Source organism: Amphiura filiformis, chromosome 11, assembly GCF_039555335.1.
Source record: "Amphiura filiformis chromosome 11, Afil_fr2py, whole genome shotgun sequence".
NCBI lineage: Eukaryota > Metazoa > Echinodermata > Ophiuroidea > Amphilepidida > Amphiuridae > Amphiura > Amphiura filiformis.
Genome location: NC_092638.1, coordinates 18011286 through 18032956, shown reverse-complemented (window position 1 = coordinate 18032956; position 21671 = coordinate 18011286). Strand labels below are relative to the sequence as shown.

Sequence of the window (21671 nt, the reverse complement as noted above, 5' to 3'; positions counted from 1 at the left end):
GAGCTAGAAAGCCTTAATTCACAAAGGATTCCTTTGTGAATAACAGCTTTCTGGTACTCAACCCTCGATACAGCCTATGTGGTTAAATTTAAATGTGTGTATAAATATATTTTTATACTATTTGTGAATAACCATATTTTCTAAAAATAAAATCTTGTCTAAATATTATTATTACATAAATTACCGATATACAAAATACAACCCATGCTAAATTCGCCGTCGAAGTGATGATTAACAGGATTAACTACCATAGCAGTAGATGAATACAATTTTTGAATAGATCGCCCTACACTACAACGTTCACGCGGTAGGCCTACTTATGCATTGAACCATAGATGTCAAAGAAATGCTGATCACTCACACCTGTAAAATTAGAATCATTGAAAAGAGCGGTATTGTATTCAATCTAATGATTGCAGACATACGTACACAGGTGATGAGTGCAATCTGCTTGTAGTGCAGGGCGATCTATTCAAAAATTGTATTCATCTATTACTATATGGTAGTAAGTCTGATTATTACATCACTTTGACAGTGAATTGCCACCCACAGCAGACACTCATGTCTCCCCATAATGCATTGTTTAATTGTGCTAAATCACACAGCGAACCTTGCTATACTTTCATTCCAAACAGGATGGTAATTCATCTTTTTAGTAAATCCCATTTGTCTTTGCATGTGGACCCGATGGGGTCATTTGACATCAAGTCGTTACTTTGAAGTGTGCACTATAACAATGTGCGCATGAGTGTGATGATCTCAAACCTTACTCAAATCAAGTGTCTTGAGTTTTTTAAATTTGTTTGCTTAGTGGGTATGTGAAATAGCTGCCATGTATTAGATAGGCACAATATGCTGTGTGTAAATTGCCAAATGTTCACAGGGGGCAGCTATTTGTACTTAGCCACTTCTGTGACTGATTAGTGCCAGAAGTACCGTGTGTTAGATGAGCATAATATACTCACAGGGCAGCTATTTCCACTTTCCCACTTCTGGCACTAAGCAGTCCAATTATGCGTTATGTGCTGGTTTAGCAGAACAACTGAATGGAATAATGCATGATGGGAAGACACAGACTTTCCCACCAAATTCCGGGATTGCCAAACCAGCAATTTGGTAGCCCAATTGGGCGACTTTTGAAGATTTTCCTCACAACTTCTGAACATTTCCTGTCCCATACAAATCATTGTTAAGAACAAAATTGGGCTACTTTGCACTGCAACATTGGATCCTGTGATTTCCGGTAGTTTCCTTTCTTGTAGCTAAAGATTAAGAGAAACATTGGGTGACTTTTCGATTATTTGACCCGCTATTCCGGCAGAATTTTTTTGGCTACCTTGCCAGGCTGCCAAATTCTACAACCATGTTTTTAAAAGGTTTAGTAGAACAACTGAATGGAATAATGCATGATGGGAAGACACAGACTTTCCCACCAAATTCCGGGATTGCCAAACCAGCAATTTGGTAGCCCAATTGGGCGACTTTTGAAGATTTTCCTCACAACTTCTGAACATTTCCTGTCCCATACAAATCATTGTTAAGAACAAAATTGGGCTACTTTGCACTGCAACATTGGATCCTGTGATTTCCGGTAGTTTCCTTTCTTGTAGCTAAAGATTAAGAGAAACATTGGGTGACTCTTCGATTATTTGACCCGCTATTCCGGCAGAATTTTTTTGGCTACCTTGCCAGACTGCCAAATTCTACAACCATGTTTTTAAAAGGTTTTTCATATTTTGATATCTGCATAATTATCACAGCAATATACCAATATCCATCCCAGTTTCTTTTTCAGGTACCTTTTAACAATACAATATATTAAAATTTACAACATGTCTATAATCCTATGTCACCAACATTTAACAATATTCATATAATTCTCCATAATCTACAAAAATAATATTTTCAAATCTATAAAAGAAATAATTCTCTTCCATTATATTATCTGTGAAACTATAAAGTTAAAAAGGACAAACTGGGATTTGTCAATAAATTAACATCACAAAACCCAAGCACAAGAGATATGAATACAGTAGTACAAGTACAATAATCTATGGTGGTCTTGTGCCATATTCCATTAAGGGGTGGGGTATGAACGTTTGGACAGTATTTATTGTGGGACATTAGAGCACATCAGACATATCGATTGCATTCTGAATACGAAGAATGTCCTTCTGATATCAAATAATTTTGATTTTTGAAATTACAATGCATACACATTTTATGGCAAATCATTAAAAATTGATATTTTGATATATAACAGTACTCGTGTATGTAGGTGGGATGAAAAGCCGATGATCAATTGAAAATTTTGACCTTTCGTATTGAAGATATGGATTTTTTCCCCAAAACACAAAAAAATTAGGTCTTTTGGAAAAAAATCCATATCTTCAATATGAAAGATCAAAATTTTCAATTGATCGTCGGCTTTTCCTCCCAGCTACATACGCTTTAAGAATATATCATTAAATTTATAAACTTTACTTTGAGGACTGTTATATATCAAAAATGTGAAAAATATAAACTTTTTATAATTTGTCATAAAATTTGTATGATACCGTGAATTTCAAAAATGAAAATTATTTGATATCAGAAAGACATTCTTCAGATTCAGAATGCAATTGATCGCCTGATGTGCTCTCATGTCCCACAAAAATACTGTCGAAACGCTCAAAACGCTCATTCCAGATCCCTTAAGCTGAAGGTTTTATTCTTACAAGTTTATTTATTATTGAAATAATAGCTCTTGTGCTAGTGCTCTTGTGCTATTATTTATGTACTCGTCTACAAGGCATATGCTTCCCAAATGTAATCATTACTTTAATTTCCTTATTACTTTTGCCCTTTGTAAAGGGTGCCACAATATTACGCCCTGCATTTCAGTGGCATCATCATTTTCACCATGTAACTGGTATTTGTAAAAAGCTTTACCATCATGTACAACTCATATGGTTGAAATATGATGAAATAAAACTAAACTGAATTGAACTGGCTGGCTGCATGGAATATGGCACAGGGGATATTTTACCACATTTTGTTAAATCAAATGGTGGGGGGGAGTGGAGTTTGACCAATGAGATTACAGTATAATTTTCTTAACACTAACGAATAAAGAGACAGGTCCTTTATATTAAGGAATACGATCCAATAAAATAATTCATTGGGTCAGTGCAAGAACGTCGTAAGTGACAATTTGGGAGTTATTTTAATGGACAATTTTATAGGTATTGCAGCAATAAATTAAATTTTTATTAAATAATTAAGATGTAAACAACAATTAAGTAAAAAAAAATTGAAACACAAAAATGCTTCTGCAAAATGAAAAAATGCAGATACAACGTTCTTGCATTAACACCACAAGTTATATGTCAACAATTCTAATTAAATAGCTAAGAATATGATGCTGGCATTCCACCGGTGTCATGAGGTCAACCCTGGCCGACTGAATCTTTGATCTGAAAGAAAAACAGGGAAAAAATAGGGGAAAAGGTCTATAAGGTCGTGATATTTCATGACATAAATGCACACATTACACTGGCAAAACAAAGTGCTTAAGAAAATTCTTTTCAGCAAAATTAAGAAAAATATATCTTTTTGTTGTTGTTGTTGTGTCATTTTAACAAAATTGAAATCGTATTTACATATAAATCTAGTTTATGATGACTCTCAAAAGGCGTCAAAATAAAATGCTCAAAAATCAATAATTGTCACTCAAATAACTAAACTATTGACTATAATTAATCAAAATTACACAATTACAAAAATGTTTTCACAGTTAATAACGGTCAATTTCTTGTTACTAATAAGGATCAACCAATAATATTGGTGATCGATCTGAAGATCAAACAAATTTGGCTCCACCATCTAAGTTGCTGGGATCAGAAGTAAGAGTTCCCTATTTCCCCGCTGTGATAAATAGACCTTTTCAAATTGAAGTTTTCATGAAGACAGTCCGCATATCATGCAGCTGTTGTACATACCGTATTTTTTGTCGTAAACGCACCCCCTCTAATAAACGCCCCCCTCCAATATTTCTGTGAGTAAGCTTAAAACTTGCATCAGTCATGTCAGTCATACAGTGATCATCGCTAAATTGCATGGACAAAACCTATTCTTAAACACTTGAGAATGTTCCTGCAATCTTATTGGTTCTTACTCAGCTTTACCCGTGTGATATCACACAGGTCCGCGATGTCGTCGGCGCGATCTGCCGTACTCGCTATTTGGACCAATCGGAGGTGAACAGCAACAACGGGACTGATCGATTTTAAGCCCTAGGTAATTCCTTGCAAAATGTAGGATTTAATTTGATTAAAATTTGTATGATATTTTTATTTGAATTGAAGTGTTTAAGAATGAGAATAAATAAAGGTATTGTTTTTAGCTGCAGCTGTCGTGCATCTATCGTCTCATATAACACGGGCGACATCATTATTTTTGGCGTAAAATAATGATGTCGCCCGTGTTATATGAGACGATAAATGCACGCCAGCGGCTAAAAACAATACCTTTATTCTCTAATTATGACTCAAACTTCCATCCATTTCATTGCCTAATTATGGTAGAATTTCACCAGATTCTTGCTTGATGATGCACTAACGGGTGTAATTTTGTTGTATTTACCATGGAAATTGCATTAGTATAGTCGTTAATCCCTCCTTTCTACAGGAGCACCATCGGGAAATTGAACCCGATTTTAAAGTTTTTTTCATAGACAATTCACTTCCAACTTTACGCTAGTTGCACTTCTTTATTACGCACCTGGTGCACATTACCTGGTTTTATGGATGTTTCTGATGTTGATTTGAAAGGTCTATAGGCTAGATCTGCTATGCGAAAAAATGGTTTACTCAATGAAAACTTACCTACTATATTGAGCTTACATAACGGACATGTTCTTTTCTTTATCAGCCAGGAATCCACACATTTGCAATGGAATTGATGATAGCAGGGTAAAACTCGCAGCATCTGAAGAAAAACAGAAAAGTTGATGATTATGAAAGAGAGAGAGTGAGGGTCCACCAGGTCAAAAAGCTTAACCCATCCCTATACTTAGATCAGCGCACCAAATACACACACTTTTAGGTATGTGACTGCAAATCTTTTTTAGAGCTGTTGGGCAATATATAATCCAGATTAATTTTAAAGTGAAAAGTAATATACGAGTATAATCCAGATCCAGTATAAAACAATTGAAAACAAATAGAGCAATTAACCCTAGAACTACCAAACAGCAAAAAAGCTCAATGCACAATGGAAAGAGGGTGAGATGACTGAGCTTTTAAGGTGTTGCGCTGTATGGACCTGAAGGTCTGTGGTTCAAAACCGGACCAGAGAAAGAAAATGTTTCTCGTCATCTTCATTCTTCCTTCCCCTTTGCCAAAATCACCTGGGATTAAGGTTACTGTTCAAAAATTGATCTACTACTTGAACCCTGGAATTATGGAAACTTTCGGGCCTTATAACTTCTAAATTGTTGGTCTAAAGTATATAAAAGTATACAATATTTAGAATGGCAAAGAATTGATAAGTTCATCTGTGAGGTCAAATTTGGGCCAAAATGCCATTTTGGCCCAAAATCCCAAAAATAACGGTTTTTGGCCCACTTCTTTTTTGTGCATCGTAACAAAAAAATTCTTGGGCCAAATTTTTTTTTTATTAATTTTTAAAAACTAGATCAAAATATCTAGGACCATTTTTTTGAATTTCGACCAACTTAGAGAAATTTGCACCAAAAATGGTAAAAAAATGCTGATTTTTCAAAAAAATCATAAAAAAGCCAGATTTTGGCCCAAATTTCAAATATTTTTGGTGAAATGGCATTTTGGCCCAAATTTGACCTCACAGATGAACTTATCAAGTCTTTGCCATTCTAAATATGTATACTTTTATATACTTTAGACAAACAATTTAGAAGTTATGAGGCCCGAAAGTTTCCATAACTCCAGGGTTCAGACCAACCTTAATTCCCTCCTACTGAGTGTTAGTCAAACCAGAGAAGATGAAACTAACAGGCAGCTGGATATATAGGCTAATAGTATGGGCAAGCAGAGAAGATGAGATCTTCTCATTTTCTCTGGGGCAAGGAATACTTCAATTTCACATTGCATGAATGTTGGACAACGGCAATGGGCTATTCCAGTTGAAATCCACACTACCCCTGTGAAAGATTTTGGAAATTTCTTCCACAGGGGGAGTATGTCTATTCTATTCAAAACTTATACTCCCTCTGTGGAAAACTTAAGTTAAATCTTCCACAGGGGTACATGTAGTGTGGATTTTAAATAGCCCAATATACTGAAAATTTTTGATGCAGAACAAAGCATCTTGCTTCATATCATCATGGTGTTAACCTCAAAGTGTAGGCTTAAATATAATTTAAAGTCAACACAATACCACCATGCTTGGAAAAAATAATTATGGAATCCAGAAAACTCCTTCAAGGAAATTTGTTTTCTCAAAGTAAAAAATTTCATACGAAATTGTGGTAAATATAGCTGCTTTTGTGGAAAATGTAGGGCTTATCTTCCTAGGAAATAATTTTTTTTTTCTAGGCTTGGTCATCACTCACTTGTCCTGGGCTGAACTCATCCAGACACACTGCACACCCTTCTTTTTCCCTGATTGAGTAAGCTTTCTTCTTTTTACATCTCCTAGCTGGCATCTTCGATATAGATGCCTTAGCAAGACGTTGAAGACAATCCTGGATGGAGAATGATGAAAAAAAGAGTCGAAAATGTAATACTACTTCAGTTCCATTTCTCTCACCCATAGAATTCTGTGATAAATGTCATGTATTAACCCTAACAGAATCTGTGTTCTTTTGCTATCGGAAGGGAAAGAAGAAACGAAAAAGGAGAGAAGATGAACAAAAAAGTCACTTGGTACCCCGGGATTCGAACCTCGGACCCCTCGCATGCCACGCAGAAGATCACCGACCTGTAGCCAAGGAGGTTACGCTGCCCCAGGCAGCGATTCCCTGGGTATATATGACTTATTAGCCTGATTGAGTCATTGCATCACATGGAATGCATGCACATACAGTGAGCTTTAGTGAGACTTTCATATTCATATTCATATTTTATTATCAAAAGGTGACCCGAAGGTCAAATTACATGATAAATTTACAAAGATAAAAACAACAAACATTCAAAAATATTTTTTAAAGAATAACATCTATAAAACACTTTTAAAATAGTATCATATAAATATATAAAAAGAAAAGGAAAGAAACACATTGCAAAATACACTTCAGAAAAGGGGGGGGGTTATTGCACGGCCACTGTGCATGCAGGATACAATGAGCACATGAATAAAAAAGAAAAATTACACATTACTTATTTAGCAGGTCCACAAAGTATGGTATGGGACTATTTTGGGCGAGAGGTTCTGAACCGCAGTTGGGTGAATTTATGCGATTATTGCGAAGGTTACGACCATGAGCACTTTGTCTAGATGGAGGAAGAAGATCTTTGGTACGGTCAGAGTCGGCAAGCCCTTCGGCTAACCTTCGACAATGATCTTCTCTTCTATCTGACAAGCGCTCAAGGTCGCAAGCTTGCACCGCTTCAGCATATGAGGTAAATCTCTGGCCTAAAATGATCCTGCATGCACGCCTTTGGAGTTGTTCAAGTGACTTTGTCTGATTTGTTGTTAACGAGGAGTGCCAGGTGACATCTGCGTACTCAAGAATAGGGCGCACATAACCTTTGTACACAGTAATTAGTTCTTCGTAATTGAAACCAAATTTTTTTAGCAGTTTAAGCATATACAACTTCTGGTTGGATTTCTTTGTTATTTCATTAACATTTTTGTCCCATTTCAAGTCATTTTGAAGGTGAACCCCTAGTATCTTAGCCTCAGTTACATAGTTCAAGGGCTTACCAGCTATCTTAAGCTCAATAGGGGGCGGTGATTCATTTTTGAAACAGACCTGGATGGCCTGACACTTGCTAGGGTTCAAGCTAAGCTTGTTTTTGTTTGTCCACTCAGTGAACTCGTCCAGTGTGTCTTGAAGCTTGCTTGGTTGGGAATACGGACGATTTTCAGCAAGTGTCAGGTCATCCACGTATTTCCAACAGTTGATGCTTGCATCTTTGGACTGGACTGCATCATTAATGATAACCTGGAAGCCAATTGGGCCGAGTTTAGTCCCCTGTGGGAGGGCACCATTAAGAACTTTGTACTCAGAGAGTGACTGATTGTAGCGAACACATTGCATACGGTTGCTGACAAAGTCACACAACCAGGGAACGATGGATCTGCGACTCCCAAGTGGATAAATTTCTCAATGAGGATGTTATGGTCTATCATATCGAACGCTTTGGAGAAGTCCGTCAGAACCACCGTTCCCACGTTGTTGACCCTGTCAGCACCTTGATGAAGAGTGTGGAGGAGGTTGATCAAGTAGTGGGAAGTCGAGATACCTTTGATGTTACCAAACTGTTGGGGGTCAATTTTGTCTTCGATGTCTTCCAAAATCCACTTCACAACAAATTCTTCACCTATTTTTGACAAAACATCGGTCAAGGAGACAGGTCTAAGTTTATCGACCTTGGGAGGTTTTGTTTTGGGGATCGGGACAACGATGGCTTTTTTTCACTGTGTGGGGACCACTCCCTCATGATAAGAACAATTCAAAATGTCAGTTACAGGGATACTTAATTCAGTATGCGAATTCCTTGATCAACCTTGGGAAACCCCATCTGGGCCACATGCTTTACTGGCTTTAACTTTACTGAGTTCAGCATACACATCCCATGGGTAGAGCAATGGAGGGAATCAATGGCGGTAAGTAGGTCTCAAGATTGCAAAGATCCAAAGGTGTCATATGGGAGGAGACCTGCACAAACTGATCATTGATTTTATTCGCAATGGCAACATGATCATCATTGTCCACCCCTGGGACAGGTATGCTGACTTCAGATTTTGTATTTCCGTCATGGTCTTGATTTGCTGATGCCACTTCCGTGGATTGGTAGCCTGAAGATTACGAACCCTGTTAGCATAATAGAATTGCTTAGCCCTCTTAATTTCTCGTTGTACCTTGTTACGCAGCTTCTTGTACACCTCATTGTTACCTGTTGAAAAGGCAAGCTGTCTTTTTTTTACAAGTTTTTTGATTTTATCAGACATCCAGGGCTTATTATTATTATGAACCTTTACTGTGGTTAGAGGGAAGAATGACTCTACAGCACCATGGCGAGACTCATAGAGAGCATCAGCTTTTTGCTGAGTGTTGCTGGCGTTAAGGACATTGGTCCAGTCTTTGTGCTGGACCCAGTTACCAAATTCTCTGATTTGGTGCTCTTTCATGGAGCGATATGTCCTTTTGACATTGGAATGTTTGGCAACATGCTCTAAAGGTTTCCACATGATACTTATATGGTCACTCTTCCCAAGAGCAGATAAGGGAATGGGCTCATTATAATGAGCGCCAATGTTAGTTAGTACAAGGTCCAGAGTGGCTTGACCACGGGTGGGAAACTTTATCAATTGTTTCAAATTACAGTTATAAAGAATGTTGTTGATTTGCATCCTATTAAAGTCACCCATGATTACAAAGCCTACATCAGGATACTTGGTATGAAGTAAGTCTATTGATTCAAGTAAATGAAGTCTGAGAAGTTCTTGATTTGGTGAGTCGAGGGGAATGTAAACTGCACAAACCACAATGACGGAGATGTCTCTTGGTAGTCGCTTTGGCTGCAGTTGTACCCATACACATTCCAATTCATCAGGCACTGACACTTCGGAAACTTCTCTGGCTGGGATCTGTGAGTTTACATAAATAGCAACCCTCCTCCTCTTGAGTGAGTACGTACGGGAATTTGAAAACAGTTTGTATCCATCAATATTGCACATAAAGTCAGGATAGTGAGGGCGAAACCAGGATTCTGTAACGACGCCTACATCAATAGACTCTTGTTCCAAGAGCAATTCAAATTCGTCGAATTTGTTCATAAGCGATTGTGCATTTGTGAGCACAAAAGATGGGGCGTCATTATGGGGGCGCTTAGTACTGGTGGCGACAGGTGTCTCACACTTTACTTTACAAAGGTTGTTGTAATTGACTCCTCTTCCAGAATCAACAACAGTAACTGGTGAGTTTCTGGCAGATTCAACTACTTGAATCTTTCTTGGTACATTTTACCACCACGACAACCGTTTATTTCGTTTACGGTATGTATTAATTTCATCAAGTTTAATCTTTAAGTCATTGTCAATAAAGTTACTGGGGCTGCCGTTCAAGCTTTTCAAAAAGTCAGGAGAGTAAATTATTCTTTGGCTCGAACTTCTGGTGTCCAACAGGTGCATTGCGACCGTTTCACACAGGGCTGACATTCAAAGTCAATGAAACACAAATCAACGGAGTTCCTTGCAGAAGCAACACTTAATGTCAGCCTTTAGTAATACATAGACTTGTACAGGGAAGCTTACGCTGACTTGTTGTAGAATCGTGAAGTGTAAACACATCAAATGGGAGCAAATAAAGTCAATCTCAGGCTAGCGAGAGTTCATTATAGGATGACAAAAGAACGTTGACAGTACTTACTACATCAAAATTGATCACAACGTAGATAAAAGTGTGAAAACGAAGGATAAATAATAGCACGACAATAAAAACACGTCTGGATGCAAGCTGAATAGCGCCCCCAACTTGGTATGGTTAGGGTTAAAGAAGAAATATAGTTCACTACATGGCCCGTTTATTAAATATAAAATGTTCGCTCACTGGTCCTTTTGAAACAAAAGAGATAATGCCTATGTTATATTTGAAAGAGGCGTATGATGTATCGGGGTTCTTCACAAAAAATATATACGGGGACGTCCCACATGAACTCTGGAATGCCGATATATGTCTATACCTGTCAGTGGTGGATCCAGAGCCCCTATATTTGCTGGAGAGCAAATTCTTGAACTTGCATGATTCATCATGAGAGTTGGCTGAGAGGGTCCCCCCTTGGAGTCAAGAAAATGTTTCTAAAATGTATGACAAAATCAGTCATTTTCAGAGTATCTGATAAAGATTTTTTTGTACTTCACCTGAAGAGTATTTCCTCTTTTTCAGAGTATCTGATAAAGATTGTTTGTACTTCACCTGAAAACATGCAAGAAATTGTCACAATTTTCTTAAAACAATATTCTTGAGCTCTATTATGCATGCATTATTCTTCCTTTCTCTCTCTCTCTCTTTCTCTCTTTCTTTTTTTCTTTCTTTCCTTGGAAAGTTGCTGGGAGCGGAGTCAGCTGCCCTCTTTGCCCCTCCCCCTGGATCCGCCACTGGATATAAATTTTACAACCCATTAATATACCTAATACTTTTCACAAATTTATCCAGTGCATATTAGTCTTGACTGAAACTCTTTGAAAACGGGCATGTGAGGGGCATCATAATACTAAAATTGCTGAAAATGCTCACAAAACGGTGGCAGATTACCAGTATACCATCAAGGAGACACTCCACCTGGATATTTACCTCAACATCTTCACAGAAGTCTAGCTGACTAGTAGACCTCCATTTACTATGTATTAGTAAAAGTAAACATAAGGAACCCACTAATGTCAGTAAGAAATTCCACAAGCCACTGAAGTATATCTGCATAAAATGTATAAAAACAAAACTATTAAAAGGTGTGAATAACAATGTTATGATATAGGGTCACAACAAAACTTATCATGTACAACATAAAGGACACATTTTCCAATAGAGGAAATGATAAAATCGCTTCATTTTCATATTCAAATATATTAATTTTGATCATGCTGGTCTCAATTAAACACAAGTATTATTGTGACAACCATTGCGACTTAATAGCTAATGTTTCAATGCAATGTAATTTAACTTGCACAGTGGTCCTTTCAATTTCAACCTCAAAATGCACTGAATAAGGTTATGTCTAAAACAGGTGAAAATAGGGAAGTCCGCAGGGGCACTAGCTAAAGCTAGCAATGGGCTATTCCAGAAATTAAAGGCACCCTCTCCCCCTTAAAAAAGATATGGGATTCCCAAACATTTTCACAATTGTTTGCTCTGGGTATTGCCCCCCCCCCAAAAAAAAAAAAAAAATGGTCATTATTTTCACAACCCTAAAGAAGACATGGGAATTCCCAAGAAAAAGACACCTTTTTATTTTAGGCTTGGGAATTTGCCTGTCTTCTTTAGGGACAGTGGGAATTGTCAAAATGGGAATTCCCATTTTTTTTGGATAAAATTTTGGTCTGGGAATTCCCAAAATTTTATGGTACAAACTTATGCTGGTTTCATACTACCCTGCCGCTTGCCGCTGAGCGGGCTTGGTGCACGCGTATTGCAGACAAACGGACACAATCAAGGCTTGTCATTGGTTGAATGCAGCCCTGCCGCTTGCACGTGAGCGGCAAGCTGCAGGAAAGTATGCTGGAGGCTTTAAACTGTCTTCTTTAGGGGGTGCCATTAATTTCTGGAATAGCCCAATAGAAGGGGCCTGGGGTAATATACTTTGTTCATCTTTACTCAGGTATTTATAGGTTAATAAATGTGTATCATTTATTGGGAGTGATATTGTATAAAACAAGTGCATTATTTTGTAGAATTGCTTGAGCAACAACTGATACACATTTACTAACCTATTTCATATACGAGAAACAATCTTTATAACAAAGTTGTCACTAAAATGTTGGAAAATACAAGCAAATACAAATGCATCAACCCGCAAAAAAATGAACGCATCCGAACGCACAGCACATAGTATGTGGAGGGCACGTTCATGCATTATACACATTAATGCATGGTTTGCATTTTTGCTCTGCTTGATTCTCGCTATCTAAGAGTGTATGAATCTATCAATCCTTAGACTTATAAGAGTCTCATCTCACCCATTTTAGTGTTGAACAAAGTTTAATTCAGTCTAAACAGTACACTTGGTAAGTTTTACAAACCTGGAAAAAGTTCTTGCAACACAGGGCAGAGTTTTACATGATGATGGAAATGGCGTATACTGTGTTTGAGAATAAACATGAAATCTTCAACAATGATTTACCCTTCCCCTCTCCCCTAGTATCAATTCATGTTGGAACATGTTGGAAAACTGTTGAAGGCACTGGCATTTTTTAACATTGCACAGGGAGAGGAGTGGTAGTTTTCTGTTGCTGTCACAACAGTGGTCCAAGACTTTATTCCTTGATTGTAGCTCTCCATGATATGATCAGTTAACCCATGAGAACTACCTGCCATTTGGCCAAAAAGAAGTTTTCATTATCAATTGGCCCAATCAGCAACATTGTTAGAATAATTTCACCACGCAAAAAAAATTGGGGTGAATTATTTGCAAAGCTCCATTCTGATTGGTAATTATAGTGAAGATATCATGTAATTGACCAATCAGAGGCAATGTTTGATCGTCAGGTAGTGCTCAGGAGGATAACACATCACAAATATACCATGCCCATGTGGAATATAAAGAAAAGTCTTCCACAGAGGGAGTATGTTTTTCAAATGTAATTGACTAGGGTTCATTATTCTGAAACCCATACTCCGCGTATATTATGGCTTTACCCAGACAACTGGAGTGAGTATTTCAAACGGAAGTTATCCAATTGTCTATTCTATTTTAACCACATACTCCCTGAGTAGAAGACTTTCACAGGAGTTTGAATTTCAAATTGAATAGCCCATTTAAATGAGACTGAATCTAACCTTATTTTGTGAGTGACCAAGGCACACAGTTCCCTCCCACTCTCTGTACGTGCCTCCACTTGATCGCCCACATGTTGACCACAATGTGAGGTAAGGTGTGTTCTGTTAGTCATGGTGAAGAGATGAAATGAAAGAAGCACACAAAAAGAAAGAATATATGAATGTCAATGTGCAGCTTATAACAGTATCACTGCCAAAACCTGTGCATGTCTTCACTGACACAACAAACTAACTTCAGACTGAAACTTGTCTACACTATTATGCAACTTCGCAATGCCCAGTTTGGTGGTGTTTACAACATGAACATGAAGTGGGATCTGATTGGCTAATTGGATCACGTCATCATCACATCGGCACCTCATTAACCATACAAGCTGCATAGCATCGTGAGATGTAGGTTGCATGACCTAGTTCTTTTTACCCGATGATATTGTACTGTAATTATCAGTTTTGGATTGGATCAAGATCAATCCGAACTTATTGGACGCTTTTTGGCCATGGAAGGAAAAAAGGAAAGAAGGAAGGAAAGTAGGAAGGAAGGAAGGAGAGAGGGAAGGAAGGAAGGAGAGAAGGAAGAAAGAAAGAAAGAAAGAAAGAAAGAAAGAAAGAAAGAAAGAAAGAAAGAAAGAAAGAAAGAAAGAAAGAAAGAAAGAAAGAAAGAAAGAAAGAAAGAAAAGGAAGGAGAGAAGGAAGAAGAGAATGAAGGAAGGGGAAGGAAGAAGAGAATGAAGGAAGGAGAGAGGAAGGAAGAAAAGAAGGAAGGAAAGAAAAAGGAAAGAAAGAAGGAAGGAAGAAATAAGATAAAGGAAAAAAATGTTTTCTCCGCTCTGGGTTTTGAAGCCACGACCACTCAGGTGCGGAGCACGCTACCTGGGATAGCAAGCTAAGGGTGTGTACCTTGGCCAGCCATGGTTTTTGTGCCTATGTGATGTTTGGATGATTACGCAATCCCCTCATGTAGGATACTTGCACCTGCAGTCGTTTTGGGCTATAATCTTTTGTAGCTTTTGGTTGGGTTAGGGTCAAAAAGTTTCAAACATTCTAAAAATTAGCAATAGTTTCTGAACTTTGTTTCACCTTGAGATCGAGGTATAGAACAGGGCAAGCTAAAATAATCACACAGAGCATAGATTGCACACATACAACGCATACAAGAGCAGTTTGTTGGCATGCTTGTAGCGCTGCACCAGTGGCATAGTGTGAGTCATCCAGTTGGGGGCACCGACCATGATTGGAGGGGCACTGGGCCTGATTGGGGGGCACAAGCCATTTTTCAGCATGGGATTTTCTAAATTTTCAAATCACCCTATGACGCTACGCTACTGTGTGGCACAAATGCTGCAAAGGCAGTGAAATCACTATGAAACTCAAATGAAGAAAGCACACATTTTGGCAGTGATGATATCATCATAGTAATTTTACCTCCCCACTTGTGACATTGCTAGCTTTATTTCCCATGCATACTACACTATGCCATCCTCTCAAGTTGGAATCTACACCTGCTGTACGCACACATCTGGAGCCTTCTGTAACTCGGCCAAAATCCTTGTAGGTTTTTCAAATAAACACAAATTACATGTATTATATGCTACAATTGCATTATCAACACTAGTTATTCATGGCGTGCAGTGCACTCCCAAGAATGTTAGAAACAAATATCACACTAACAAACTGCATTCTCAAAATAAGCAGGTTTCTATTGCACACACTAACACACATATGTACCCCCCCCAACACACATCCCTACTTTCAATCACATTTGAATGGGGGACACTGTTTAGGAATATGCAGGACTTAAATAAATTTAAATAATTAGGCTATTCCAATTGAAATCCATACACCCCACTATGGAAGACATGACCTTAATCTTCCACACAGGGTGTGTAAATTTTAAATAGGGTTACTTGAATGGATGACTCCATTTGAAATCTGCACCCCGTGTGTGGGAGATTAATGTCATTTAAAAATGTCAAAAAGTGTTAACAATGAAAGGACAGACTGTATGTGGAAGATTAAGGTCATGTCTTCCATAGGGAATGGATTTCAACTGGAATAGCCCAATTACATATAATCAACTCACAAGAACTGGTTGTTTGCTGTTGTCACTTGGTTGCCGTGCTGGTTTGATAGTAACCTGTGCTTTGTGTGAACTGTAATGAAATAAACATATACAGTTGAAGAAAATATATATGTCAAGAACTCAAGTAAACAACTAATGTGTAAATGTTCTTACTAATCCAGAAGTTTTTATAACATATCTTCCAATCCTAACTGGGTATCAACCTATTTGTAACATTGAAACACAATTAAATCTTGAGTTTAAGCTATCAAAATTGTATCACAGCACAAAATTAAACCAACAAAAATTATGCAATACATGTTAATATGTGCAAAAAAGTTACTTTTTGCAACATTGCTACATTGCGTTTGGAACCACCAGACTGCATGGGACCGGGCTATCAAGACTATACCTAGCTGTCTATCATGTGACCAGTCTGATAAAGTCTGGTGGTTCCAGACGTAACATAGTTGCAAAAAGTAAGTTCCAGTATTAGATTTAGGCACAAAAAAAAAGGGATTTTTATTACACATAGCCAGATGACTTACCTCTGTGCTGCTTTATGTACTTTGGATATGTTAGCAAGTCCCTGGATAATGATGATTGGTTTACTGAACAACTGCTTAGTATCCAACTACGGATCATTTAAATAAATCAATAAAAGAAAATGAAGATAATTTAATATTTAAAAACACAATTTCATTTCATAAATGTGACACAGTCATGATCCTTATCAAACCAAAGTTGGCAACAATGAAATTGAGATATAGGTAAAAGAATAAGGATAACAAAAAAGAAACATCAGAAAATGGCAAAAAGAGTTTATAACTTTGCAACCAAGTATGCCAGGGACATTTTTTTTGATCAGATTTAAAAAAAAACCTGGAGTTTGAGTGAACTCACCTCTTTCAAAAGTGCAGGGTTCATTGCCAGCACCAGTAATGCAGAAGCCCCAAACAGCATTGCCTGCTTCACCTACAAATGAATTGAAATAAATTGAATTAATACAAATTATAATGGGGGAACAAATATTTTAGTCTATTTAGGTGTGTGTGTGCGTTTGTAAAAGGTGTGAAACGGGGATACATTCATGTACAATTCCGATAAACTGGGGATACGCCTGCAAACGGGGATGTCCCCGATTTTCTTACTATGCAAGTTATATAACCCCCTAGAGGGCGTTAAATGCATTAGTTAGACATAGGGGGGTGAGCTCCCCTATTGGATAGTACAGAATCAGACGAATACACCCAATCTGACTCCATACTATCTAACTGGGGATACACACATGTGATTTTCCCCGGTAAAGTGGGGCCATTTCCACACATGCATAGCGACATATCGAAGTCGCGGTTGGATATTTCCAGATGGGCGCACACACACGCATGTCATGTCCAAGTGCCAGATGTACACGTTTTACAAGTAGGGGTGTGTGTGTGTGTGTAATATCTACCTAGATGCCTCTCTCCTCTTGCTCTCCTATTCTTGTTCTTGCTCTCATAATCTCTCTTGGTGCACATATTTTAATTGTGAATCTTACTATTAAGTGCCCCTTCTCTATTCCACAATCTTTCTCACGCTCTCTATGACTTGTTTCTCTCTCCTTATTCTAAATTTCCTTCTCTTTTTCTCTTCCCTGTCTCTCTTAGCTACCTCTCTCTATCGCTTTTTGTCTCTTCTTGTTCTCCGAACTTTAATGCTTTTTGGACTAATGATCCTTCAGACAAATGCCTTTTCCCATCATTTCACTAAGTTTCACTCTCATTGTTTATAACCAGGGACAGGCGATTTGCGCGGAAAAGATAGCTAATTGCGCGGAAAAAAAGTTCCGCGCAAATCGCCTGTCCCTGTTTATAACTCACTTGGTCTAGAATAGAGCATTTATGTGACCCAGATGTCCCCGTATGTCCATTGTTATCTTCTAATGGTGGTAGATATATGACCCCAATCCAATCCTCTTCCTCGGCATCCATGGTTGGCTTTATACCGGATGTATCAGTTGATCTTCTTCCACTGCAATTGTTTGGTAACTACAAAAATTTGAAGTACAAATATGCAATTTAATAAGAGGGGTGTGCAATAATTATGTGTGGCCCAAGAGGGATGAATTATAGGGAAGGGAAAAGATATTGTGGCAGGTCAAACTGGGGGGAAAAGCAATTCTCGGCAGGTCAATAGGAGGGGGCAAGCGCCCGGCCCCCAACTCAACACAAAAGTTGACAACCATGAGAGTTACCATATCTTTCAAAGGGCCCCTTTGCAATGATTTTTCATCAAATTTACCACCCTTTTTCAAGCAAAATCGAGGACAAAATTTGGCCAAAAACAATCCCTTTTTTGTGGTTTCCAATGACCAGAATTTCAAACATACCTTTTCAATGATTAGAATTTTAAACACCCCTTATCAATGACACTAAATATTGACATAAAATTTCTGGATTTTCTCAAGTATCCCTTCTATCCAAATTTTGCGGGGTTGTCAACTTCTGTGTTGAGTTGGGGGCCGGGGGCAAGCGATTTTCAGCACAGATGTTTTGAGCACTTTTATACATGTGACACGATCAAGAGAAAGTGAGTCGGATGTCGCTAATATTGATTTTGAGATATTGGCAAAGAAAGTGTTAAAATTCTTTTTGTTTTATATTGTTTTCAGTGATGGATAACTTAATTGATGTAACTTTGCAAAGACAGGTCGTATCAACATCTGGTTTTCAGTTTCAGAGAGCTCTAAATGTTCTCTTTAAAACCCTATGCAAAACTCATTTTCGAGCAGGGTCGACATGTGACTCATTTCCCTTGATCATGTCACATATTATGCCATAAAAAGGTTTTCAAAATATGCTAAAACACTGCAGCCAGATAAAAAAAAATTATTGTAGACCATTAGGCATTAAAAAATTGTTTGATTGGCATAACCCGCCCCGGGAACCCGACCTACCCTAAAAAGTCGGCCCAGCCCTGAAAAAACAGATTAATAAATCAATTTAAAAAAAAAGAACTTGAGCAAAAAGTTCCAATTTTCTTTAATGTTTATTACAATTTTGTTTGGTATTGTCCAAAAGTTGCTTACAACTGGTGTAGAAAGTCATGTTCTGAAATGTAAACAAAGTAGACTTTGAATTCACTGAAAGCCATTTGACCCATTCCATGTCAACTCAGGGATGTGCACATAGCACCTCTTCAATTTTTCTTTTTTCTGTGTGGTGGTAGATATTGATGAAAGTAAAATCCGAAAATTTGAGCTTCATACTCCATTAAGTTTTCCCGTGGCATCAATTTGAAATTTAGGGGTCAGCGTAAAACATGTAATAAATAACGTGAAAGGCGCGTTTGGAGACCTGTCCATAAATGTATAAAGGGAACCCTTTACAACTTTGAAAAGTATATGTATCCTGGGGTACTTTTTTGTGTAAAATTCAAATCTGGCACCAGAAAACTTGTAACTCCTTTACTTTAAAAGATATATGGCCCTCAAAATGCAACTTCGTCCATCCAGGACCAACTTTGGGGGGTCAAAACTACAAAAGTAAAAATAATTTTACTGTCCATTTTTTCCCAGTCAGAGCCCTTTGGTAGGACATTACTCTCATCCAATATTGAGCCTATTAGAATACTTTTAGCTGAGATATTACCCATGCAAAACCCCAATTGTACATTTTTGTACATTTTGACCCCCTGAAAACCAATGTCAGGCGTTTTGACCCACCATCAACTTCAGGTATGTTGAAAATATGTCCTTGGACAACATTTCTGAGAGATATTGGCTTGGGGTCTTGATGGCTTCAAAACATCAGTTAGGTTTGCCTTCTCCATAGAGCTCCATAGAGATGTACAGAAAAGTCATTATACATGTATGTGTATGCGAAATCAAAAATGTGTACAACTCTATGGAGTAGGCAAACCTAACTGATGTGTTGAAGCCATCAAGACCCCAAGCCAATATCTCTCAGAAATGTTGTCTAAGAACATATCTTCAACATACCTGAAGTTGATGGTGGGGCAAATGTCTGACATTGGTTTTCAGGGGGGGTCAAAATGTACAAAAAATGTACATGGGGGTTTGCATGGGTAATATCTCAGCTAAAAATATTCTAATACATGTAGGCTCAATATTGGATAAGAGTAATGTCCTACCAAAGGGCTCTGACTGGCATAAAAATGGACACTAAAATTATTTTTACTTTTGGAGTTCTGACCCCCCGAAGTTGGTCCTGGATGGACGAAGTTGCATTTTGAGGGCCCTATATCTTTTAAGTAAAGGAGTTACAAGTTTTCTGATGCCAGATTTGAATTCTACACAAAAAAGTACCCCAGGATACATACTTTTCAAAGTTGTAGGGGGTTCCCTTTATACATTTATGGACCTCCAAACGTCGTCTTTCACGTTGCGACACATTTTTTACGCTGACCCCCTAAATTTCAAATTGATGCCACAGGAAAACAAAATGGAGTATGAAGCTCAAATTTTCAGGATTTCACTTTCTTATCAATATCTACCACCACACAGAAAAAGAAAAAAAATCGAAGAGGTGCTGCGGTGCACATCCCTGGAGTTGACATGGAATGGGTCATTTGCCATTACTGCATACATGTAGCTCTATACAGAATATACATGTAGAGCTACGCAGAGCTGGATATAGGGCCGATTGAAGCCCTGCTAGTGTCCGTTTGCTTGAGAAGTCTAACCAAGAATTTGCTCACCGATAGCTTCACATTCTAGGCTAGAGACCATTTCATTCAAAATCTAGTCGGATGCGCTGAAGCATGACACCGTGCAAAGCAATGGAAGTTCAGAAGTAAACACAGCCGATCACGACAGGTGATTGCATCAAAAATATTGATTTTAGACTGTCCAAAATAGACAAATCTTGTTCAAAAGATACAGTTGACTCATCAAAATAACTTTGATCCAAATTTCAACATCAACAGAATAAATAAGTACCGGTGCAAAAGATTGCACCGCTGTCCGACCGAAAAACCATAGCAAAGCACTCTAGCATCGAATGCGTAAATCATGTGCAAATTGGTAGCTAGAGTTCTGGCGAATAAGTTTACGTCTGAGAAGAACGGCAGTTGTTTACATTTTGAGAGCATATGTAAACACTGAAGTGGGGATCTGATTGGCTGATTCAATCGTCTGAGCATGACAACAGACGTGGTAATCTGATTGACCGATTTGTTTGATGTGTAATCGACGATTACACATCAAAACGTTGGTTGGCACAAACAAAGCGTATGTCGCTCACTCGCTCAGTTTCAGGGTGCTCACATCAATCTGAGCAAGGCAAGCCAAGGGATTGCCGTTCTTCTCTGAAACCGAGTGTAATAATCGAATAATTATTCATTTATAAATTCATGAATAAGCTTACCATTCTTAGGGTCCCACTTTTAAATGTTCTCCCTGGTTGATCTTGCGGAGCGTCCTTGCTTCCAACACCTGCAAAGTGGCCCGTCAATTCCCCACCACCCTGACCGTGATCGTCTACCGCAAGGTCATCACCGTTTTGCACCGAGTCGCGCAGCACTACAACGGCATCTTTCTCCCCGCATGCTAGCTGTGCACATAGCGAAAATATCAAAGCCCAATTTGCAACTTGTAACAAGGCATTTTTTGACGATTTCAGCCCAATTTTGGCCAGAAATGATGGTGATGTCGGACACGAAAAATTCACCCAGCTGTCATCCATTTTGACATTTAATTAGAATATAGAATGAGATAGGGAGCCTCGTTGTTTACAAAACAAATTAAAGCTACCTAGGTTTACGATAAATGGTGCATCTTGAGAGAGGGCGGTAGTCACAAAAGTTAGAAAACATTTTTGTGAGGACATTCGGAAGCAGGAAAATCGGCAATGCTGCCTGACTTGCTTGATTCTGGAATTTCAAGTTTATTAATTTTTATTATAATTATAAGAAAGTGAACTTGATGGGGGG

At 38.1% G+C, this 21671-nt stretch overlaps 1 protein-coding gene across 2 annotated transcripts; it reads right to left on the bottom strand.

Annotated features, from left to right (window-relative positions):
* Positions 1 to 2654: 2654 nt before the first annotated feature.
* Positions 2655 to 21466, bottom strand: LOC140164476 (RING finger protein 215-like). Of its 2 annotated transcripts, none has more exons than XM_072187756.1 (10): positions 21107 to 21466; positions 17600 to 17767; positions 16641 to 16712; positions 16286 to 16371; positions 15759 to 15828; positions 15101 to 15223; positions 11480 to 11599; positions 6572 to 6703; positions 4866 to 4968; positions 2655 to 3455 (listed from the first exon to the last, which is right to left on the bottom strand). In XM_072187756.1, the coding sequence occupies exons 1-10, from the start codon at positions 21422 to 21424 to the stop codon at positions 3421 to 3423; spliced, it is 1227 nt and encodes a 408-aa protein (XP_072043857.1). In that variant the 5' UTR covers positions 21425 to 21466; the 3' UTR covers positions 2655 to 3420. The 2 variants fall into 2 exon arrangements, with proteins under 2 accessions (XP_072043857.1, XP_072043858.1); XM_072187757.1 differs by lacking the exon at positions 15101 to 15223 and adding an exon at positions 13679 to 13780 and having other exon boundaries at positions 21107 to 21458.
* Between the last annotated feature and the right edge of the window lie 205 nt (positions 21467 to 21671).

Coding starts and splice junctions, on each gene's coding strand:
- LOC140164476 (XM_072187756.1), bottom strand. CDS start 21,424: ATGGATGACAGCTGGGTGAATTTTTCGTGTCCGACATCACCATCATTT. Junction 16,713..17,599: donor AATGCTCTATTCTAGACCAA/GTGAGTTATAAA, acceptor ATTCATTTGTAG/GTGAAGCAGGCAATGCTGTT. Junction 15,224..15,758: donor ACAGCAAACAACCAGTTCTT/GTGAGTTGATTA, acceptor AAAACCTACAAG/GATTTTGGCCGAGTTACAGA.